This window comes from Puma concolor, chromosome A2 (genome assembly GCF_028749965.1).
Source record: "Puma concolor isolate L17-30 chromosome A2, mPumCon1.1.hap2, whole genome shotgun sequence".
In the NCBI taxonomy this organism is placed as follows: Eukaryota; Metazoa; Chordata; class Mammalia; order Carnivora; family Felidae; genus Puma; species Puma concolor.
This window is the reverse complement of record NC_141668.1, coordinates 60,590,827-60,615,566: the sequence shown is the minus strand read 5'-3', so window position 1 is coordinate 60,615,566 and position 24,740 is coordinate 60,590,827. Positions and strand designations below refer to the sequence as shown.

At 37.5% G+C, this 24,740-nt stretch overlaps 1 protein-coding gene and 1 pseudogene across 3 annotated transcripts in view; one reads left to right on the top strand and one right to left on the bottom strand.

The window, feature by feature from the left end:
- Nucleotides 1–24,740, bottom strand: part of ANKMY2 (ankyrin repeat and MYND domain containing 2) — a 37,782-nt gene that overhangs the window by 5,586 nt on the left and 7,456 nt on the right. For all 3 annotated transcript variants that reach the window (XM_086694913.1, XM_025929517.2, XM_025929518.2), the window contains exons 3-7: nt 20,332–20,470; nt 18,386–18,484; nt 9,258–9,418; nt 4,240–4,454; nt 3,298–3,433 (exon numbers count right to left, since the gene is read on the bottom strand). In XM_086694913.1, the coding sequence (XP_086551039.1) occupies nt 3,298–3,433; nt 4,240–4,454; nt 9,258–9,418; nt 18,386–18,484; nt 20,332–20,470 (750 nt within the window). The remainder of the gene's footprint in view (nt 1–3,297; nt 3,434–4,239; nt 4,455–9,257; nt 9,419–18,385; nt 18,485–20,331; nt 20,471–24,740) is intronic.
- LOC112867111 (U2 spliceosomal RNA) lies at nt 766–942 on the top strand (annotated as a pseudogene).

The window sequence follows — 24,740 nt, the reverse complement described above, 5'->3', positions numbered from 1 at the left end:
AATGTTGTCCAGAAGCAGGCACACAAGAGACAAAGTCAATAAGGCTATACGTGACACAGACTTTACCTATGTTACAAGAGCACGGCTATTAGCGTGAATTATTGCTCGAGAAAAAAATTGATGGTACAGCTAGACAACGTCACGGAACCTTTCTTGTCACTGCTGGGGGGACAGGAACTTTCTTGTTATACACAACCTTGTCATCCACTTTGTTAAGTACAAATTTGTTTAGGTACCAGAGTTCATCTCATGGAAAGATATTCAACTTAAAAACAAACACTCAATACAGCCTGAAGAACTGAGACATTAGCTAGTCTTCCAGAAGTTAAAATATATTTTGTCCATTACAAAAGCCAAACTTCTTTAAAAGTATACTCTGTTACAATGCGGACTCAACACTTCTTAAATGTAGCTAAACCTCAAACTTCCTGCTGGGATTTGTGACAGGAAGAAGCCAAGAGCCACAGGAGGCAGAGGGGATGAAAACCTCTGCAGGAGGGCCCAGGCACCCACGTGGGCAGAAAGTGCCGTAGGTGACGTGGCTGGCAACCCTGAGAGTTACCGTTGTACAGGAAAAGATTAGCATTGCTTCAGAGGCTTGTAAACTTGCCAGTTTAACAAAACCCCTTAGGTAGTAAACAGTGGCTATGCGGGACATTCACAACTACCAGCATTCCAGATAAATATAGTTTCCCAGAGAGAATATATAATTCTGGAAGAACAAAAATTTTTAAAGAGAAAAATGTTTTAAAATGCATTTCATATATCGCTTCTTGGCCTTTTGGCTAAGATCAAGTGTAAAATGCATTTCATACTATCTTATCTTTATTTTTTAAGTCTGTTTATTTATTTTGAGGTGGGGAGGAGCAGAGAGAGAGGGACAGAAGGAACCCCAAGCAAGCTCTGTGCTGTCAGTGGAGAGCCTGACGCAGGGCTCCAACTCATGAACCATGAGATCATGACCTGAGCTGAAGTCAAGAGTTGGATCCTTAACCGACTGAGCCACCCAGGTGCCCCACTATCTTTATTAATAAACCTTTTCTCAATAACTCAGATCACTAGGATAAACATTAATAACTGTACTGCATAAACTCTAACATTATTACACGATACAGAACTACAATGAATTGTTGAACCCCACGTTGGTCTGCTTTGACTTTTTTTAAAGTACTCTCGGCTCCTGTTAGTTTGGCCGTTTTCCCCTTTGAACGTGTAATGTCGTCTACCACTTGTTAATGTTGAAAACACCACATGGCAGGCAGTGCTAGAAGGTTCTCTGATATCCATTCCCCCAACTTCTTCACTAAGAGAAGCAAAATTTTGTTCAGAACAGCAGGGTTTAGATCAGCTAAAACCACTCATTTCCCCAGACAACCTGTGAACCTAAGAGTGGTCACATCGCACAGGCAGTGGGTTTCTGGGAGACCTTGTTTTCTAGCTACAGACCCCTTTCCTCTTCCTGCCTTAATGGGATAAAAACGTGAGCTTGGCGGAACAGCAACTGATGCCTTGCAACCCTGAGGTCATAAGCATGTGTACGATAATCTCTATGGCTAAAGAATATTGGGTGGAGGGGCACCTGGGTGGCTCAGTTGGTGAAGCATCTGACTTCAGCTCAGGTCATGACCTCACAGTTTGTAGGTTCGAGCCCCTCATCAGGCTCTGTGCTGACAGCTCAGAGCTTGGAGCCTACTTTGGATTCTGTGTGTCCCTCTCTCTGCCCCTTCCTGGCTTGTGCTCTGTCTCTCTCTCTCAAAAAAATTAAAATAAAGGTTAAAAAACATTAAAGGATATTGGGTTGAAAAATGGGAATCCATTTTTGAGCCACTGTGATATATCAGGTCTATAAATAAACCCTATCAAATGGTTAGGTGGAGTTTAATATGTGAAGAAAAGCACATTCATAATTGATGAACCACCCTCATAATTTGCTAACTTTAATCTTCCAAAAGTCTGAATACCAAATAACCACATATATTAAAAAGTAAGGGTAAAAATTCTCTCCATGAAATCATGGAGATCAGGGATAAATCAATGCATGAACTTCATGAAATCATCTGGTCTCTTCAGATCTTTCCTATCTCATGGTTCTGAATACATGAATTCCTAATGTATAAAGGAGCACCTGGTACCCTTATAAATAAGCACCTTGACTTGTCCTTATTTTTCACATTGAGAGGGATGGGACAGACTAGAGAAGGCGGGGGAGAACCAACATTGCCAGAGGGAGGGAGGAAGCCATGGATGTGACCAGTGTCAGGACCAATTTCTTACAAAGTAGACAAAGGCTGATGAGGCTTTGATTGAAATATATAAAAGCATGACTAGTCAGATATGGTGAACAGAAATCTGTTCACAATAAGGAAGCCAGGGAGTGTCTTATGAAATACGTAAATAAATATATAACAAAAGGGCAATAAATAATTTAAAGAACAGATAGTGGGGCATCTGGGTGGCTCAACTGGTTGAGCGTCCATTTCTTGATTTCAGCTCATGTCATGATTTCACGGTTCATGAGATCGAGCCCTGCATCGGGCTCAGCACTGACAGTGAGGAGCCTGCTTGGGATTCTCTCTCACTCCCTCTTTCTCTACCCCTCTCCTCCTCATGCTCTCTCTCTCTCTCTGTCTCTCTCTCAAAGTAAATAAACTTTAAAAAATAAATACATAAAAAAACAGACAATGAAGTTAAATTTTACTTCCTACAGCTGGGAAGTAAAAACAGAATTTTGTTAAGTATGGAAAATTTATAATCAGAGGCATTAAGGTAGAATCTCAGAAGCTGGGACACACTTTGAGATTGTTTATGAAGACATACAACAAGCTTCCCCGTGACCATCCCTTCACATCCCCCACGACCAGAAACCATCAACCTAGACAATCAGTTCCTCCTTTCATCTAGCGTGGGACTTTGTACTGGTTTTTCACAAGCTGCAAGTGCACATGTGTGTATCTGTATTACAGAACAGGTGTGAACCCACCTTTACAGGTTTCACAGAGGTCTTTAAAATGTTAAGTTTCCATACAGCCGTCTCAATTCCGACAGAGGGGAATACTATTTACTAAACGACGAGTTATATAAAAATGACAGAAGAGGATCAAGAAGGGGAGGCATATGAACAGAAACAAGGTTAACAGGCAAATCGATCACCATGTCTGTTCCTGAAAACTGTCCATAGTAATTATTTATCTATTAAATAAATAAATTAATGCTAAAGAGAACTTGCCTTTAATTGCTCAAAATACAGTAATTAGGTCTTACTGGTAGAGTTAACTAAGTGATCGTGAGGAGCCTTACAATTTCAACAGGAGCAATACTTCGCACCAGTTGCTGGAGGAGTGTCGCTTCACAGTAAGGAAATTTTCGGATACTTTCTCTTATGATCTTTTCTTGATATACCGGAAAGCCATCAGAAGCTCGGCCTTTTAGCAAGCTGTAAGATATTTAAAAAAAAAAATAACTGGAGTTTGATCCCTAAGCATTTCCTCACAGCCAAACCCATGAACTTTTAGTAGTTTCTTCTTTCCTACTTCAGATTTTCATTGTCTCTTCAAGTCGTGATGACAGACTTAATTCAAATTGCTCTTCTAGCTGCATGCTAAGCTAGGCCTTATCAGGTTTACGGGCCCCGAGCTGTATTTATAAAAGCAACCCCTGCCATAAAACACACTAACTGCCATGATCAGATTAGCTAGTTACTCATTACCATGCCAGTTATTTGCACAAAGAGCGAGAATTCTCATTAAGTTACACCCTTCTGACACAGTTCACTTTTCTCAGTGTGACTGTAAGGGAATTTGATCCCTGGTGGTTCAGAGAACAAGGATAACACACAGATCTCGCAGATTCAGTAACAGAGGTACACTGAGGGCCACGACGAACCCGGACCAGGAACCTACGGCACGGTGTACCCATCGTAAAAGCTGGACTTGGACTACCTTCTACATCTTACACACACTACTTAACTTCTCCGAACTTCAGATTCCTCACCTGTAAACTGGGGATAACAAAAGCATCACTGTAGAAAGTACAGAACTGAATAACCACTCAGTCTAAACGTAACATCGTCTTTCGTTTCTTACAGACTAAATGTGAGCCCAATAGTAACAACTGCTGCTAAATTGCTTAATGTTTTAATCCATAATGAGGCTTCACATAATAATTCGTTATCCATTTGAGCATGTTCTACATATGACATGGTAAAAAAAAAAAAAAAAAAAAAAAAACAAAAACCAGTACCTTTTGATGAGAGTGTCCAGTTTATTCTCTCCATCTTTTAAAAAGTTAATGCATTTCTGAAAGATACAGCTGATGTAGTGCATTTTCATAGCCAACACTTCATTCATGTCTCTCTGCTTCATACATTTCTCACAAATCAAATCCATCACCTTGTAGCATTTATTCAGAGCTGTTTCTTCTGCCAGTAGAGGATTCTCATTTATAAGCATCACGATCTAGAAGAAATTACAGTGAGCTTAGAAATTCCATGAGAAAAAAAAGAAAAAAAAAAGAAATTCCATGAGAGATTTTTCCATGTACAAATTAGGCAGTCAGTTTGGGTTGATTTCAATAAATTACCAAATAATGTCTTTCTCAGGGTCATATGTTTACTACGTTAATTCAAATTAGAATGCTGACTGCCAATGATCAAAGTTATGAAACTAATACAGAGGACCGTAGCATCGTGACATCTCTTGAACTCTTTATATCTAAGTTATCACGTGATCTGCCATCCAGCTAAACCAGGGTGTTAGTATGCCACGCAGATTTTAGATTCTCGATTAAAAGCACTTCTACCAAAGATAAAAGTGGCATATTCACATATCCTTTATATACAGAATCAAATCACCAAGTAATCACTACTTTTAGCTAACATTACTGAGCTTTAGAATTTCATGGTTAGGAGTACTATAATTCTCATTAATTCTTATTAATTATAAAGAAATGAGATTTTCACAAGAAGCAGTCTAAAAATAAAAAGTGTATTACTTTCCAATTAACTACATTTCTCTGTGGAAATTTTTATGATATGCTTCTAATCTTCTATGGTAATGAGAATAGGTCAAAGCAATAATAGCTTTAAAAGGAGGAATACTAGAGAGTTATCAAATTTGATGCATTATGAGTCCCACACTTCTCATATATGTATATAGATTAAGTCCAAAATCAGTGTAATGAGGAGTTTTTTTTTTTTTATTTTTTTTTTTTACTGGCTTTGTTATAGGCTAGATTACCTGAAGTAGGTCTGCACAGGACAGATGTAAACAACCGTGGGGACATAACAGTAATGCAAACACATGTGTAACATGGGCACAATTGTACACACATAGCAAAAAGTCAGTATTTGCTAACCTTTGTGTTACAACTAAATACCTATCTTGGGTAATATAAATATCAGGTAATCACAGAAAGCAGATTTCATGTATTAGATCTTTTCTTCAGATATGAAGATAATTTGTTAACTTACATAAATCCCATGCCTAGCCTAATTAGAAATTTAACATAGATTAAGTGTTCTTGTGAAATTAAAATATGATTTGAACTTATTTTTGACACTACTAGATTGGTATATAATATAATATTTTACTTACAATATAGCACTCAATAATAAAAGAAAGTTCATGAAATAAGTATAAGGAGAAGTCCGGTTGGTAAATTTGCTGACAACTTACATAATAACATGTATCAAAAATTAACTTTTGGCAGAGAAGGCTTGTTAATTACATGTATTTCTACTGTCAAGTGCAATCACTTGAAACTGTTGTATATTTTTGCATGAAGCGTTTATAATCAAAACATAGGATCTTAAACTTATAAATATAACCTTGTTTAAAAATTCTTAGAACCCAGATTCATTTTTTCCTTTTATGAAAATATTAGGCTTTATTTACTTTGTAATATATACCACTGTACTCAAAAAAAAAAAAAAAAGACATATAACCATAGCTCTATGAGCTTACTGAAACATTTTATAAACACAAAAAAATATTATTTGAACTAGTTTCCTTCCTTTAATCTTTTGAGCATTATAAAGTAATCCATTATAAAGAAAATCTCATTATTAATTATTGAGGAGGAATAAATATATTCCATTAAGCATAAAAGCCAGATATATCTCATCTCCCAAAGAATGTAAGAATATGTTTATACAGTGACATTCTGAATTCTTTTTATTTTTCTTTTAAAAAAATTACCAAACCAACAATTCTGGCCTCAAAAAGTTATGTACATCTGTCTCCTGACCACTTAGAGACTCGGCTCAATTCTGTTGTCATTTTTCCTGTGATTCTGTTTTTCTCCTGTATACCTCTGTATTCTGAGCATCAGCACAATTCTCCAAGTCCCTGTTGAAAACAAACATCCATATCGCTACCGGAGCCACTTAACCTTGACGCACAGGCAGCTATGTTAAGTGCACCACAGTGAAAGGGTGAATTGTGTATCAAGGAGGCTCTCTGTGATTTTAAAAGGTCTGTGACTCTGTACAATGGCTGTTAGTTACCTTTTTATAATACGCTTCAAGAAGACCCCTGCTGACTTGAAAAGGGGAAAGCAATGAAAATAAGCCACCACAATAGCAACTGCACAACTTTTATCCAAAGTGGGTGGGGAGGTTTCCAAGTGAATAGATCATTTATAGCTACAAAAAGCAAGGTGTGGTTTGAAGGAAGGTACTATAATTACAGAATAATCTCTTTTAAGACCAAATGTACTAAAAAATATATAATGTAGGCTATTGCAGTTCATGTTTACAATTTATTGCCTGTATAAATATACCCTTACTCTAATTTACTCAAATATGTGCTTTTATATTTATTTAGTTTTTAAAAAAATTATTTTGAGAGAGAGTGCACACGTTGTCAGTGTGGAGCCTGCTTAAGATTCTCTCTCCCCCTCTCTCTGCCTCTCCCGTGCTCGTGTGCACGGGCATGCACTCTCTTTCTCAAAAAAAAAAAAAGAAGAAGAAGAAGAAGTAAAAATTAAAAAAAAGAAAAAGTAATAAAGATCATTAAAGAACAGTAATTACTAAAACATTTAACCCGAAGAGACTGGGTTACATATAAATATCAAAAATTACTCCACAGGGGCGCCTGGGTGGCTCAGTCGGTTAAGCGTCTGACTTCGGCTCAGGTCATGATCTCACGGTTTGTGAGTTCAAGCCCTGCATCAAGCTCTGTGCTGACAGCTCGGAGCCTGGAGCCTGCTTCAGATTCTGTGTCTCCCTCTCTCTCTGCCCCATCCCCACTCATGCTCTGTCTCTCTCTCTCTCTCTCAAAAATAAATAAACACTAAAAAAAAATTACTCCACAGACTCAATTATTCCCATTTATTGAGATTATTGCAGTCTCAAGGGGTAGAAACAGATATAAAAGACAGTGAATCAGAAAAATACAGGGAACTTCTTCAAATCAGTCTAAACCAGAAGATCCCATAATGCTCAGGCTGGAGGGCCTTTTAAAACCGCACACATTCTCCATGTGGAGAAATGCTATATCCTAGGAAAAATCCTGTCTTCCTACCCTAGCCTGCACCACCGCAAAGAAAAAGAGTGCCACGGGCGAGGAGGAGCTCCTACATGGGACTTATCTCTTTGCCTGCGTATGCTGGGAGGGAAAACACCCATCGTTACAGAAGGGCTACGCATTTTCTAAAAGTTAAATTCTAAGTTCCACTTAATCTCCACCTAAATACAAACATGACTCGTGGCTGAATTTCTGTTTTTGCCCACTTAGGATCACAAGTGTTACCTCCTGGGGTTCTTTCAGAATATTAAGTACAACAATTGAAGAGGAAAGGCAGATGGCAGGTATGTTTTGTAAGTTTGTTTCTTGAGCTTCAAAGTCTGTATGCAAAGGGAAACATCAATAAAGTAATAATATTACATATAATTTGGAACTTATATCTTCAAGTAAGTGTCAGTCTTTAAAAGAGTTACTTTATGCAAACTGCCCGCTTATTTTAATGGTGTTCAGTATGTTCCACAGATTCACCAAAATAGACTTTAAAGGACATCTAATTCACTGCATTTATAATAACATTTTGTACTAATGTTATTAATTTTTTATCCAATTTGTCGTCTTGCTCACCAAACAGTTCTGAATTACTATCAAATCTATACACTATGAATGAAGTTACAGATCAATGAAATTTGAAAAAGGACAGCATCACTGTGGCACACACAGAGTTTTCTATAATGATTCACTGAGAAAATTATGCTCATGTGGATTGATTTATGAAAAAATAAATTAAATTTAAAAATGCATTTTTTAAACAAATAAAAAAGTCTGTATGTAAACTATGAAGAAAATATTAGAGACAGTAGTTCAGAATGGCTCCTGAAGTTTCTCAGGTAAGCCATGTGAACTTCTGGGTTGTTCTAAAGAGTCTGAAAATCTATCGTGATTTGACTAATTCTGGAAGAACTATATTATTTAAAGGCATCAAACAGCTACTTGCATTAAAATATGTGGTCATGACCGAGGCGCCTGGGTGGCTCAGTCGGTTAAGCGTCCGATTTCAGCTCAGGTCATGATCTCACAGTCCATAAGTTTGAGCCCTGTGTCAGGCTCTGTGCTGACAGCTCAGAGCCTGGAGCCTGCTTGGGATTCTGTGTCTCCCTCTCTCTCTGCCCCTCCCCAACTCACACTCTGTCTCTCTCTCAAAAAAATAAAATAAAAATATTTTTTTAAAAAATGTGCTCATGATTATATTTCAGAACATTTCCTGGAAGGATCTTTACTGTAATAGATGCTGTTGGTGCCCCACTGAGGTCTTCTTAGCAGCCTATGTACCAAGCCTCAGTTCCTGGGAGTGCTGGCTGCAATGGGCTCAGAGCTGCCTCCTTCTCCAGGGAACTGCCTTCATCCATAGGAAGCCATTGTCCTTGGCAGTAGCTGGGAGGCTGTCCTTTCCCTCTGGGAACAAGTTTCCGGCACCGGCAACTGAGTGATACAAAAGCCTGACTCCCTTGTCCCTCTGGAACCATTAACAGTCCAGAGCTGCCGTGAGATGAGGTGGAAAGTATGCTTCAGCTGAACCCACCTCTTTGCCTAGCTTCTCCTCCTGCCCTAGCCTGTGTCCCTCACTCTCAGGTTTAAACCAAGAACACTCCTTCACTGTACCAACTGAACAACAGAGCTCCCTCTCAAGCTCTACACCGGCAAAGCCCAACCAAGATGATCTTACATAACCAAGAGCAGTTTCAACTCCGAAGCAATATTTAAATGAAAAGCGAAGATAAAAAAACACTATGCTACCTTGACAGGATGAAGATTTGTCGTGGTAATAATTTTGTGCAGTGGGCCTGCCAATTTCGGAGGCAGTTTTGGCTCTTTATCCAGTCCCTGGGGTTTCGTGTAATAATCCAGTCTCTCTCGGGGAAAGAAATTGTTGATTATAGTCACACAATCATGTTGACCTTTTAACAGAAAAATAGGAAATCTGTTATTTTATTATTCAAAATAGGACATTTTCCAATTTTTTATTAAGTATGTTGCTGCGTTCTTGTGAAGTAACCATGTATTAACGTCTTTCATTTTCAAGAAAAGAGAGTAGAAGAGGAGAAGGAGAGGTAAAATGTTTTGAGCAACATTTATAAGCATGTTTTGTGAGGTCAAGACATAATCTCCTTATAAAGACACAATGCACAGTACATAGGAAGATTATGGAGACTACAAAAAAAAGGGGGGGGGGAGTTCAATTTATAATTGACCCTAAATATTTTTTAAAAGTTGTTTTGGGGGCAACCGGGTGTTGCATGATCTCGCAATTCGTGAGTTCAAGCCCTGCATCTGGCTCTGAGCTGACCACTCAGAGTCTGGAGCCTGGTTCAGATTCTGTGTCTCCCTTTCTCTCTCTATCCCTCCCCTGCTTGTGCTCTCTCTCTCTCAAAAACAAATAAATAAAACATTAAAAAAAAAAGATTGAAAGTTGTTTGTTTTTTATTCTATTTAAATGTCTCTTCTTCCACCCCTACAGAAATGATGGTCATTCTTCCCTAATCACATCTGGCTTTCTTCACACAGAATGTAAATTCACTCTATATAGATTATTATTGTTGTCGTTGTTGTTGTTGTTGTTGTTGTCATCTTCCCTTCCCTTGAATTTGAGAAAAGCTCGGCCTCTTTGTGAATATAATTAGAGGAAAAGCTTTTGCCGGCGCAGCCTGGAATCCACTTTACAGCTCCTTATAGATCCCTATGCCACTTCTCTAAGCCATCTCTAGACGTAAAACTGGTTCTGTGAAACCAAAACTGTCCCTGGAGAAGTTGGTAGCCTGAATGTGTGTTCCTGTTGCCTTTCCTTCCCAGGCTCCCTCACCACTAACTCTCTGGGGCGGGGAAGAGGCCACTCTGGGCAAGCAGCCAGAACCTCGCAGGGCACAGCTGTAGGTGCAGACTCTTCCGGGATCTCTGGAGGAGAGACTTCTTCCTCTTCTCTGCCTGCCGAGGTGGGAGGGACCAGCAGCAGAAAGTCCTGGGAAGTGGGCCCAGGGCACCAGGGCTCCAGGAGAGTGGTCTGGGTGGCCCCTGCCCAGCTTATGCATGGTCCTGGCAGTGTCTGCTTGAGTGAGGACAAAATATCTTCCAGTTTGTTGACCCTGGGCCCACGGGTATAGAGATAGTGGCCCTTCTCTTCACTGCTCCACAACCCTCCAGCTTTACCTCGCTGCCTAGGAGATACAGAGCAAAGTTCCTGCAGGGATCCAGCAACATGAAGACTACGTGCTGCCTCCACCAGATGGCATCTTTCGTGGGAAGTGCACTTACAACCACGACCACTGACCCAAACAAGCACCAAACCATACCCCTAATCACCAAACGAGAACACTCAAATCAAGTAGATCGAGTACAAAATGTGAAGTTTCGCGGATTGCAGAAAGATTCAAAACTTTAAAATTAACACACAGGGGCGCCTGGGTGGCGCAGTCGGTTAAGCGTCCGACTTCAGCCAGGTCACGATCTCGCGGTCCGTGGGTTCGAGCCCCGCGTCGGGCTCTGGGCTGATGGCTCAGAGCCTGGAGCCTGTTTCCGATTCTGTGTCTCCCTCTCTCTCTGCCCCTCCCCCGTTCATGCTCTGTCTCTCTCTGTCCCAAAAATAAATAAACGTTGAAAAAAAAAAAAAATTAAAATTAACACGCAAACTCAAACAGGTAACCCAGTATAGTAGTGACGACTAAAATGGTAATGCAGAAGATGAAGTAGATGAAATGTCTCCAAACAGAAAAATTAGGAAATGGTAATCATTATGGAAGAGATGAGAGCTGAAGGGCAGATCGAGAAACATAGTAGTGAAAAATAACACAAGTCCCAGAAAGAAAAAGAGAAATGGATCGAGACTTAAAGATTAAACAAATGATAGAAGAACATGTCCCTGATTTGAAGGGAAATTTTAGTAGTGACCACAATCTCCTTTTTGGTATTCAGTGCTGTTCTTAAGTACCCAAACACCAGGGTTTGTTTGTTTGTTTGTGTGTTTGTTTCTTTCTCTCTCTCTCCCTCTTTCTTTCTTTTATTCAGAAAGCTCCAATATATGTACCTTGAGGGGATGTCAAACAGTAATAGGATATATTAGAAACATGAGGTGCTCTGTTTAGCAAATGATCATCTCTACAACCACAATATTCACGGAGGGAAAGACAGAAACAGTCAATCAAGCAAATGTACAAGCAGGACATGAACATGTCGGCATCAAAATTAACACTGGTCACCGCATGTGGGAATTTACAACTGTGCAGAAAGAAACCAGACAAGATGAAGACAAACAACAATCCTTCCTTAAAATGCAGTCTATATCCAGCTTCAATAAAAAGATGGGTATTGCTACTTAAAAAAACAAAAAAAAAGTTCTAAAATTACCTCCTTAAAACCTTAAAATTGACAGAGAAAAAGTTGAAGAGAAAACAGTCGGGTAAATAGAGAATTAGCTTGTTACTATGTGTTCTCATCAGCCTCTCAACTAATAGAGTCAGGACAGTCCCTGTGAGCAGTGGCAATATTGGTACATTAAAAATAACAGCTATGTATCAATGACACAGTCACAGGAAGAGAGAGGCTTCTTAAGATTCCATCTTTGTAAGAAGGACAAAATAATATTTTCAGCATTAATCTTTTTTACATTTTAGGTAGTGCTTACATTATTTTGATATTTTATTTTAAATAATCAGCTAATAATTTATATTAGACTGATGTATATACTTATAACCAAAACAAATATTTAGTTTTACTGGTATTTAATTTATGAATTCTGAGTAAATACAAATAAAACAGTACTATCACTGCAGAAAATATATGCTGGGGGCGGGCGGAGGGGGGTGGGGGGCAGTGTATAATCTGGGGCCAGAATTGCTATCACTAGACTTAAGTCTTCCTGATTGAATAGGGTCACTGAGTCAGTCTTAGGAAGGATTACTGAGAACACACACACACACACACACACACACACACACACAACTAAACACATCTTAGTAAAATGTTTTATTTTCTAGGATAGGCTGAAATTTCAAAACATACTTCCAGAATGATATATGGAAAGTTTACTAAGGAAAATAAATTCTCATTTATAAGTACGTAGGAAAGTGTGAAGGAAGTTCTACAAATGACTGAGGGAAAAGCACAGTGATACAAGAACCATGAAACTACCCAGGGATGACTCACGTTTCAGAGAGAAAGAGAATTTCTGTTATGATATGTTTCAAACCAGGTTCAACCTACAAACCATCCCAGAAGGTCCTGTAGCCCAAACCTAAATGAGAACACAGAGAGCTCCAGATGGAGCTAGGGGGGAGGGGAGAGGAGTGGAGAACGCCTGATAGCAGAGATGGCTAGTCTGAATAGTGGGTGGAGGCAGCATGAGTTGACTATGAGGATTACTGGAAGAGAAGTAACACACTTTGAATGACACTCTAATTACATATCGGGACTAAAAATACTAAACTCCCTCAGCAAAGTCCACAGCTGGTGGCAGTGGTGGAGGAGGAAAGGAAAGTCCCAGGCCTGATAAGGCAAAACAGAGAAATGTAGAGAAATCAATGAGTTTAGAAGTATTTTCTCATGTTCGAATTGCTAAGTGGGCAAATACAGTTCCTTGGGGGTGGGACATAGAGGAGAATTTTGTTCTTGTTTTTTGTTTTTTTTGTTTTTTGTTCCTTGCCTGGTTCTTTTCTTTTAATTCTATTTTTTTCTTTTTTAAAATTTGCATCCAAATTAGTTAGCATAGAGTGCAACAATGATTTCTGGAGTAGATTCCCTAATGCCCCTTATCCATGTAGCCCATCTCCCCTCCCACAACCCCTCCAGTAACCCTCAGTTTGTTCTCCATATTTATGAGTCTCTTCTATTTTGTCCCCCTCCCTGTTTTTATATTATTTTGTTTCCCTTCCCTTTTGTTCATCTGTTTTGTCTCTTAAAGTCCTCATATGAGTGAAGTCATATGATTTTTGTCTTTCTCTGACTGACTAATTTCACTTAGCATAATACCCTTCAGTTCCATCCACATAGTTTCAAATGGCAAGATTTCATTCTTTTTGATTGCCAAGTAATACTCCATTGTGTGTGTGTGTGTGTGTGTGTGTGTGTGTGTGTGTGTGTGTGTATATATGCCACATCTTCTTTATCCATTCATCCGTCGATGGACATTTGGGCTCTTTCCATACTTTCGCTATTGTTGATAGTGCTGCTATAAACATGGGGGGTGCATGTGTCCCTTCGAAACAGCACACCTGTATCCTGTGGATAAATGCCTAGTAGTGAAATTGCTGGGTCGTAGGGTAGTTCTATTTTTAGTTTTTTGAGGAACCTCCATACTGTTTTCCAGAGTGGCTGCACCAGCTTGCATTCCCATGTTCTTGTTTTTAAATAACCAACAAATATGGGTTTGACTGGGAATGTCGTGAATAGGAAAGTAAGCATTAGTGGAATGGGAAAGCATTCTTGATCTTTCGAGTTAATAAAAGAAGAAATAAGTGTACTCTAACATGACCAGGCCAGTCACATTAAGCACACACACACACACACACACACACACACACACACACACACATGCACACAAAACCACCAAGTAAAACAAAGTGTAAAAATGTGGTAAAAGAGGAGGTACGTAGTCAAGTTTATCAATAACCACAAATATGCATAAGCTGAATACCTGTTAAAAGAAAGAATATCTCATTCTGGGTTAGAAAACAGAGCACACCTAAATGGGTTTATAAACATACAGATATAGAAGTAGTTACACTACTAAAATGAAATAATAAAGATGGAAAATAAAGAGATCAGCAAAGAGGTTATTGACAAAGGCAAAAAACCAAAAAGGAATCAAGAATCATTATAATTTATGAAAAAGTATATTAGTAGATTCTGTACCAATAAAACCACTAGCAATTTCATAAAAAGGGAAGAGCTAAAAATATTACCATTAAAAACAGGAAAAAAAACCTAGACATGTCGATTTTCACTACTATTGTTGCTTCTTACTTTGAAGCCTGAAGCAAATTCAAACAGAAAATAAATGCAATTGAAAAGCTATAAAACCCAGGAGACTCTAATAAGAATAACAAGAAAAATACAGAAATCAATGGCTTTCTCCTTATTACCCATAACCAGCTAGAAATGACACAGTGTGGCAGTCAGTGGTAGTGGGAATTCTCCTTACAATATGGGCAATAACTACAAATTACCTAGAAGTAAATTTTAAAAGAATGGAGTTTCATTTAAAAGAAAGAACTGATCTGAGGGAATATAATGAATATTATTAAGGTACCAAAAATAAGTTCTAAAACACGCACACATACACAAAAATCAATATATCAGCATACCATGCGATTGAATAGCATGTCTTATCATACAGTGGTCAATTCTCTGAAAATAATTATATAACTATTTAATAAAAGTCCAACAAGAACCAAAAAAAATGGGGGGACAGAGGAAGGTATTCAAACGGGAAGACCTGAAGGGAACATGCGGTTTAAAGTCAATGTGATCAAACAATAGGGTATTGATACAGAGAGTGACAAGCAGGCCTGTAGAAGAGAATATGGGGCCCAAAAATAGATACCAGTATATAAGAGAAATTAACTTACCACAAAAGTGGTATTACAATTTAGTGGGAAAATGCTGGGTGGTTTAGTAAGTGGTGCTATCACAATTAACTACATATCCAGGGGGAAATAAAATCTAAAAAATTAACTTTTGAAAGTACAAAAAAAAAAAAATAAAATTGAAGGGCAATTAGGAGAATCCTCAACTAACCCATATTTAAGAACTCTTCTGACAAGACAAGAACCACGGAAACTATAAAAGAAAAACTATGATTACTTAAAAATAAATTTTCTATGGCAAAAGTTCCCATAAAGTCAAAAGAAGGAAATATAACTATTTGAAATACACTTGATAGAAAAAGGGTTAGCAACCATAATACACATAAAGCTCCTCAAAACAGTAAGAAAAAGACAACCCAAAGGTTAAATAATGAGTATGAGCGTCCACAAAAAAGAGAAATAGAAATGACCAACAGCAGAAAATAACTTAATTTTGTGAATAATGAGGGGAATGTAAATTTACAATATACCATCTTTTCAACTACCAGATTGGCAAAAAAGTGAAAGCACCCAGTTCTGATGATGTTCCTAAGAATGTGAATTGTGTGTGTGTGGCGCGTGGAGGGGCGGGTGCATCTGGGTGGCTCAGTTGGTTAAGCATCCAACTGTGGCTCAGGTCATGATCTTGCAGTTCATGAGTTCGAGCCCTGCATCAGGCTCTGGGCTGACAGCTCTGAGCCTGGAGTCGGCTTCAGATTCTGTGTCTCCCTCTCTCTGCCCCACCCATGCTCGCACTCTGTCTCTGTCTGAAAAATAAACAAACTTTAAAGAAAAAAAAAAAAAAAAGAATGTGAATCATGGGGCACCTGGGTGGCTCAGTCAGTTAAGCGTACAAGTCTTGATTTTGGCTTAGGTCATGATCTCACAGTTTGTTCGAGCCCCACTCTGTGCTGACAGCTTGCTCAGAGCCTGGAGTCTACTTTGGATTCTGTGTCTCCTTCTCTCTCTCTGCCCCTCCCCCAAATGCACTCTATGTCTCTCAAAAATTAATAAATGTAAATTTTAAAAAAATAATTAAATTTTTTTTAGTTTTTTAATAAAAAAATAAGAATGTGAACTGTTATGCCCTTCTTTAAAAGACAATCTAGACTTACACTGAAATTAAAAATACATACCCTGTGTCTCAGCCCTTTTACTTCTGAGAGTATGTGTTATAGGTATTATAGCACTGTCGTGTAAAAATATATGACCGAGGATCATTATTACATCATTTGTAGTGAAATGATTTTTAAAAACTATCAGTAGGGGAGAGCCAAATGCACTGTGGTACGTCTGAATCATATGGAATATGACATAAATTCAGTGGAAATAACTGAATTTATATCCAGTGAGATGAGAGGGACTTCCATGGCATACTAGTAAGTGAAGGAAACAAGTTATAAGAAATATATTTGTAAGATAAATCTTTTTTAGAAGATAAAAATCTTTTTTAAAAGATAAAAATCATTCACATGCGTGCATATATTGATACAAACCATTCCGCTTAAGGGCAGTAAGAGGGGGTGGATGAATTTTTAAAAAGACTACCTGTAATGGAAAATATCGTGTAGACCAAAAGGGTTTAATTCTCGTCTGTGAGGTTCAAACGGAATGCAAACAATTCTCTTATTTTAGGATGGGACTGGGGACAATTTCTACCTTAGATTTCTATGGATCTAGTGGTGTTAAGAGAAAGGAAAGTAAAAGAGCATCGTATTCACGTGTGAAAAAAGAGGCCTCTCCACTTCCAGCCCTGTGACCTGAGGAAAGTTACTGAACCTCTGTCTGCGCTCTCATTTGCTACATCGTGGACATGATGAAAACTGGGAGTTCAGTAGAACCTCATTTCATCTAACTGCTAGTCCTCAGGGCACAGATCAGAAAACTGAGTCCCGCAGAGAAGAGATGTGCCCACGATCTTGTAATGAATTAGCAGCAGACGTGAACTACAATATGAGAACCAAGCTTCCTGGATGAGTCTTATTTCCCCTTTGTACTGACACCCTCAAAATGAGCCTAGTGGTAAGCTGGGGGCAACCAGGGAGACTCTAACTGTGGGAGATAAATATTTCTCTGAAGTTTGTACTGCAAGACCATACTTAAATCCTCCTGAAATTGAGATAAAATAAGGATATTCGCTCTCACAGAGCTGACTCAGTGACTATCTGACTTAATCACTGGTAGCTACTATTAGTGTTTTGAGATAATTTAGTAACAAAATTTAACAAAACATACAGTTATTGCCCTCCTGTACGAGACTAATTTCCATGGCTTAAATGTAATTTCTCTCAAAACTTCCTTGGAAGAGGATACAAGATCCCTCTATTTGATGTATTTCTATGAAACCCTTAAGCTGTGCCTTGAAGTATATTTTCACAATGGTTGTCATTGCTATTAGCCTCCAACTGCCTGAACACATGAAGAGCCTCTGTTTCATTCACCACTGTATCCAAAGCACCTACAGTGATGCTTGGTATATAGGTTGCAAACAATAATTATTTGTTTAATGACTTATCAGTCCTAAAAAGTCACTTGCTGCATCCCCAATAAATCAGAGGTTTATATATTTGCTTGTCTATTTTTGGACTTTCCTTAACTGCTAACTCAGTGGGACTAAAACACCAACGACCAAATATTCACGCCACTCTCTTCCAAACCCCTCATATTATGTCCAGTAGCAGGATTAATATACCAAGAAACACTGGGCACAACACAATAAAAGTTTGTGCTTGATGAGGATGAAAATGAAACAGCTATATATTACACTATTATTAATGCTCCTTTCTATGAAAAAACTGCATTGTTGCAATTTTTATTAGCAACAGTAACTGATGACACCTATTTAGTGCTACCCATAAAGCTCCGGAAGTCAACATCTCATTTAATCCTTTCAATAACCAGGAACCATGTTGCAATGGATAAAGTAAAGGTCAGAATAATTAAGTAACCTGCTACTGACTGGCACGGCCAGGATTTCAATTGAGGACTATTGACTTCACAGTTCATGTTCTTGACTTTAGGTTAAACTACTTCCTTAGAGAAATAAGATACAGTCATCAAAGCATTTAACTACAACTAAAATGGCCCCACTATTCTTTGTATCTCACAAGGTGGAAATTCAAGATAGCTTGCTCATTTTCTCCAAAGGGTCACTGGACGTTTCATTAAGTTAGACAAAACCCAGCAAAGTGTAAACATTTTGCTTTTTTAAAACTGAACATGACACTATTTGTACTCTGAGAAGCGAAGTGCTATTTCTTCACGGAGGACATTTTGGATACAACCTAATTAAAAAATGCCATAAAAACTCACCCACAAAGGCTGCCATCTGAGCTGCTGTTCTTCCTACAGAGTTGACAACATCTGTCTCAGCACCAGCTTCCAACATTACCCACGTGATGTCTTTGTTACCTGACGTTAGAAGGGAACGTATCTGTTAATATTAAGGAAATGCCCAACTGAAAACACCTCCTTCAAATGATCTGTACCCTTTTTCCTCATTTAGTTTTAGGTTTCTATCTTGTGAATATTTTCATTTTCTCTGAAATGTCAATCATAACCAGAGTAAAGAGTAAAATAATACAAAAACCCATATAGAGATTAACCTCATTTTGGGGGAAAAACATCAGGCAATACAAAGACGGTATGGAACTGAGTATCACTTTTTTTTTTTAACAAAATGTATTTTTTTACTGATAATGTATACAGTGAAAAGAAACAAAAAATATCAACAACAAAGAGTGATAAAATGAAAAATCTCCCCTTAATATCTACTACTAATCCATCCCAATCCTCACATCCACAGGCCCTGGAATAATGATACAACAGGTGACGGTCTATCATTTGCTTTTATTCTATTTGCATTCTATTGCTAATGTAATCATTACAGATATTTTGCTATTATGAACTATACTTAGTGACCAGCATTTTCCATTAATTTCTGCAGGATGGAACAGTTCCTGGAAAACACTGCAGAATCAAAGTTATGCCTATTTTAAAGGCATTTTGCCAGGCTGACTTCTAGCAGGTTGGGCAGATGTGCATATGCCAAAACAGTGCAGAGAAGTCCCTATGCTGACGCTGGACATGATCACTCTTCCTTAACCTCTGCCAATACAGTGAGTGACAAATGATCATTTATTTTCCCAACTGCATTTCTTTGCTAATTGGTGAAAATATTTTATATCCTTATGGGCCAGCTCTATGTCTTTTGTTCTCTATTCAATTTTCTGTCCAATTTTCTATTGCAGTACTTGTTTCTGTATGATTTATGAGAGCTCCTGCTACATAATAATATGACCCTTTAAGATATATAATGAATATTTTCCTCAGTTTTTCATTTGTACTTTATACATTGGTATATTCTATATTTGGAAATGTTAAGATTATATATAACCAAGTTGGTCAATGTTGTCCTTTTTATATTGTATATTTTATATATCACACTTAGAAAGGCTTTCCTCCTTTTTTCCCCTCCAAGTTTTTATTTAAATTCAAGCTAGTTAACATACAGTGCAATATTAGTTTCAGGTATAGAATTTGGTGATTCATCACTTCCATACAACACCCACTCTTCATCACATCAAGGGCATTCCTTAATCCCCATTATCTATTTAAGCTATCCCCACCCCTTCACCAGAAATGCTTTCCTCTTCCAGGATTATAAAAATATAGATTACTGTTTTTAAGGTATGAGAGTATTATATCTTCCTTTTCTTAAAAAAAAAAACAAAAAAACAAAACAAAAAAAAAACAAAACAAAAACACCTACAAATACAGATGACTCCAATTAATTGTAAATATTTCCCAATTGTCTTTATTCACAAATCAGAGTAAGTTTCTAACTGGATCAGCATATTTAGGACATAAATGTCAGTGAAGCAAACAGACAGCTCTAACATAGCAGCTATTTTTTCAAGAGACCAAAGAAGTTTTCATATTACTTCAACATACAAAGATACAGAACGTTAATGGAACTCACTTGAAAGAATAATGATCCAACTCCTTAACTCTACACAAAATATATTGTCCATACAATCAGCTGATTTAAATAAGCAAAGAAACATATCACCAAATTAACTATATAACATACTTTATACATTACAACCTTTCAAGAACCAATTCCCACCTTTCCTGTAAGAATTGACCTTAAAATTACTATAATAAAAAAGCATGTAATTTAAAAGTATCTATGTACTTATAAAAATTTTGCATAGGTGACTGATACTGATACATTAGAATAAATTCTAAAACGTCACCAGAAAGTGCAGCAAACATGAGGGCTGTGTATCCATGTTCATGCTGATGACAATTTACATCAGCTCCGTGTCGCAGAAGTAATCTGCACATATCAAGTTTTCCTTTATATGCAGCGTGCATTAGAGGAGTCATTCCATTCTGTAACAAAAAGGGAAAAAGTATTAATTATATTTATTTACCTTTTCTCCTATGAACAACTCCTGAAATTAAACTAAAAACATAAAAGAAACATGAATTAATAAACTCATAAAGTACTTTTATGTTGACTTTCTCACTTGGATCTTTCATAAACTACTGAGGAAAAATAAGTCTTGTTATCTGATAATTTTTCATTAGCAAATAGTTTCAAAGAAGATTTGCTCAACCTCACATAGCCAGTAAAATGGCCAGGGAGGCACAAGAACCTAGATCATCAGGGTTCGCATCTCTACCACACATACTTAGCTACTGGAGAAACAAACTAACGGATACAAATGCATAAACATGAAAACAAAAACATCTCAAACAATCAGAATGCCTATCAATGAGAAAGTTGAATAAAGCATGTTGTATCCACTTGTAAATCATAACCACGAAAAGAGTAATCGTGAACCTCTTGACTGAATGCATCTGTATCTAACGAATTGGAGAAATTTCCATGAATTACTGCCAATGAGAAAAACAAGATACTGGAAATGTATATTATAATAGTATCATTTTTAAAATGATACCCCAAACCACATTTACATTTTGATTATATATATGATTTCATCATATATACAATATAAATATCAAGAAATGATTGGTCATATTCACACTACATTGTTTAGTCTGCATGTTTTGTGCATATCCAGTGAAACATCCAACCTTATTTGTTCTGAGTATCTGATGCTACGTGGTAGATAAATGAGCAAGGTGTTCTCTAAGTGGATTTTCAAAGCAAACCAGGAAAGACTCTTTAAGTGCTGGAATTTCAAAGTTGTTTTGGATGAAGACTTCTCTAAAATGTAGAATCTGGGGGCACCTGGGTGGCTCAGTCGGTTAAGTGTCTGACTTCGGCTCAGGTCATGATCTCACGGTTCGTGGGTTTGAGCCCCGCATCGGGCTCTGTGCTGACAGCTCAGAGTCTGGAGCCTGTTTCAGTTTCTGTGTCTCCTTCTCTCTCTCTGCCCCTCCCCCACTCACACAAAAATAAATAAACATTAAAAGTAGAATCTGTTACTGTAGTAAATCTTAGAATGTCAACATAATTTGAATTGTTCTTTATGAGTCCACACTATGATTATGAACACAAGCCATCAATATTCTAGAAGTGTTAACTGATATAAGAATTATACGAAGGCTGAGACCTTTCAAGGGGCTGTACAAGAGACATCTTAGTAGGAGTAGCCAATGTTTCTTGAGAACAATAAAAAACTGGTAAGATTATAATGTTAAGACTCCCTTTGTTGGGAGTATCTACAAGGACGAGGTATTTAAAGGTTGGGAGTGGTTCGAGTGGGCATGGGTAATCAGGATCTCACTACACAGAGGCAGCTCTAAGAAAGTGGGGATGAATTATATGGTTATTACCTTTTGAATAAGACAAAAATGCATTCAAAGCAAGACTAGGGTGGTAGCCCCGTAGGATGCTATAACCTAGACATAAGAAGCTAGGTGCAGCCTGGGGGAAAAGAAGGACACAGTACAGGCAGGTAGGCGATTTATCACACAGCAATCCCATTGTATAAGTAAAGGTTATAAGTCTGACACCGCAGAACTGTCCTATATATTTAAAATAAATAAATACATAACCCTAAAGCAGCTTTCCACACAGTGTGAAAAGATGTTTCAGAACAAAGGAGATGTGCAAAGTTTTTGAGTCTTACATTGCAATTGCAAAGTGTCTTCACTTTTTTTTTATGTCTGCTTGTGTTTTAACTGTCCTCTCTGTTGATCACTTCTGAAGTCCATTTACCTGACTGCCTTCCTGTTTCCTGATACTCCTTTTCTGCTGACTCTCTCTCTCTTTCTCTCTCTCCCTTTTAATTTTTCTTTATTTTTGCTCTTTCTTATTTATCATTGGTCTTCGTAACAGGGATTGGTTTTCAGAACTAATCAATGAGAGCTTTTTTTCAAAGAGGTAATGAGCAAACCCAAACATATCATTTGCTGTGCATTCTCTGAACCTGTTATCCTTGTCATGTCTGTAATACAGCGTATGCTTTTCCTGTATCAAATTTCAGTGGTGGCCTGGATGACCCTAGGTAAGAGAAGCCAAACATGTTACGTGATAATTTATACTAAGCTTTTCTTTCTTTTTACTAAGGGTTATAATAACTTAGAACAAAAAATTATAAACTTTGAATGCAATGATTACTACGTATTATCTTTACTGAGTGCTTAATATATGTCAGACACAGATGTATGCACTGTGGATAGCAATGAACAAATACCATGCTCCTCCAGTCTAAGTCCCTGACATTTAAATTTTAGTTGAGGTGATAAGGCAGGGGTAATACAAACGCTACAGGGAAAGAACATTGAGTAAGAGGGAAACAGAATGCCAGAGAGAAAGAGATTATTATTTTTAAATAAAAGGACAGTTAAGAAATGTCCCTCTAAGGAGGTGGCATTTGAACAAAACCTTCCTGAGGGAGTGAAGACACAAAGAATTTAAATAACTAGGGGAAGACTGCTCCAGGTAAAGGGAATGCAAGTCGGAAACTTTGAGAGCAAAGGGTATTGCCTTCAAGGAACACCGAGGAGGCCTAATCTGTCTGCAGTTTGCTCACAGAATCTTCAGGAATCTCCTTGTCCTGATTCTCATGCTTCTAGGGTTTTACCATTAAATATGAAAGTGTGTCTAATGTTTTAACATTAAGCAGGATGCTACTGTTTGGGGAAGGTTTCCACAAATCTTTTATCAAGTTACCAAAAAAACCTATTCTATCCTAATCTGTTAAGAGCTTTTACCATCAATGGACACTAAATGTTATCAAAGGTATTATAGCATCCGTTGAGATAAACATAGGTGATTCTTTTATTCTGTAATATAATGGATAATATTGAAAGATTCTCTTAAATTGAACCATCCCATCACTTTTGGAGAAACCTTACTTGGTTATTATTTAATTACTATTTTGACATACTACTGGATCAATTTGCTAGTATCTTAGAGTTTTTGTATCTGAGTTATAAACTGAATTGGGTCCAAGGTTTTCTTGGTTTTTTTCCTATTTTGGCATCAGTGTTACGCTAGTCTTATCAAATGAGTTGGGTATCTTCCCATCTTTTTATGAACTAACTGCAATCTGTGTAAAATGAGAAGTCCTTGAACATTTTGTAAAGCATACTCAGGTTTGCAGCTTTAGGAAGTGGTTGGCATTTAAATATATTTACACAAATTTTCCTTAATTATTCTAGTTTTTCTACTTCTATATGAGATGAATATATTCATTTTTATTTTTCTATAAAGTTACTGTTATATGGGTTTTCATATATATTGGCTTCAATGAAAACTTATGAAAATTTCCTTTATAACTGCAGTTATACTCTCTCTTACTTTCTTGGTACTTATATACATCATTTTCTGGCTCATACTTTCCAGACTGTGTCTAATATTTTGGTCTTATGCTGAGAACTTTGTTTTTTTCTATCCTTTTTAAACAGCTTTATTGAGATACATAATTCACATACCACAAAATTCACCATTTAATACATACAATCAAATAGTTTTCAGTATATTTGCAGGGTTGTACAAGGATCACCACAATCAATTTTAGGATATTTTTATTTCCCCCACAAGGAACCACCTATCCATTATCAGGGACCCCCTCCCCCCCCACCCGCCCCACCACCTTCCTACCCAGCCCTAGGCAACCACTAATTTACTTTCTGTCCCTATGGATTTGCTTATTTTGGACAGCTCCTACAAATGGAATCATAATATTTAGTATTCTGCGACGGGCTTCTTTGACTTGGCAAATGTTTTCAAGGTTCATCCATGTTGTAGCATTTACCAGTCCTTCACTCCTTTTTATGAAGGACTTTTCCACTGTACGGATATACTACATTTTGTTTATCTGCTCATCAGCTGATGGACATTTGGGTTGTTTCTAACTTTGGCTATTAAGAATAATGCTGCTATAAACGTTCATGAGCAAGTTTTTGTGTTGACATATGCTTTATTTTTCTTAGGAAAATACACCTAGGATTGCTGGGCCATATGAAAACTCTATGTTTAATCAAGGGAGGAATGGTCAACCTGTTTTCTAGACTGGCTGTGCCATTTACCCACCAACAATCAATGAGGATTCCCATTTCTTCACAACCTCACCAATGCTTATTATTATTTATCTTTTTTATTATAGCCATCCCAGCAGGTGTCCCATGGTATCTCACTGCAGTTTTGATTTGCAGTTCCCTGGCAGCTCATACTGAGCATTTT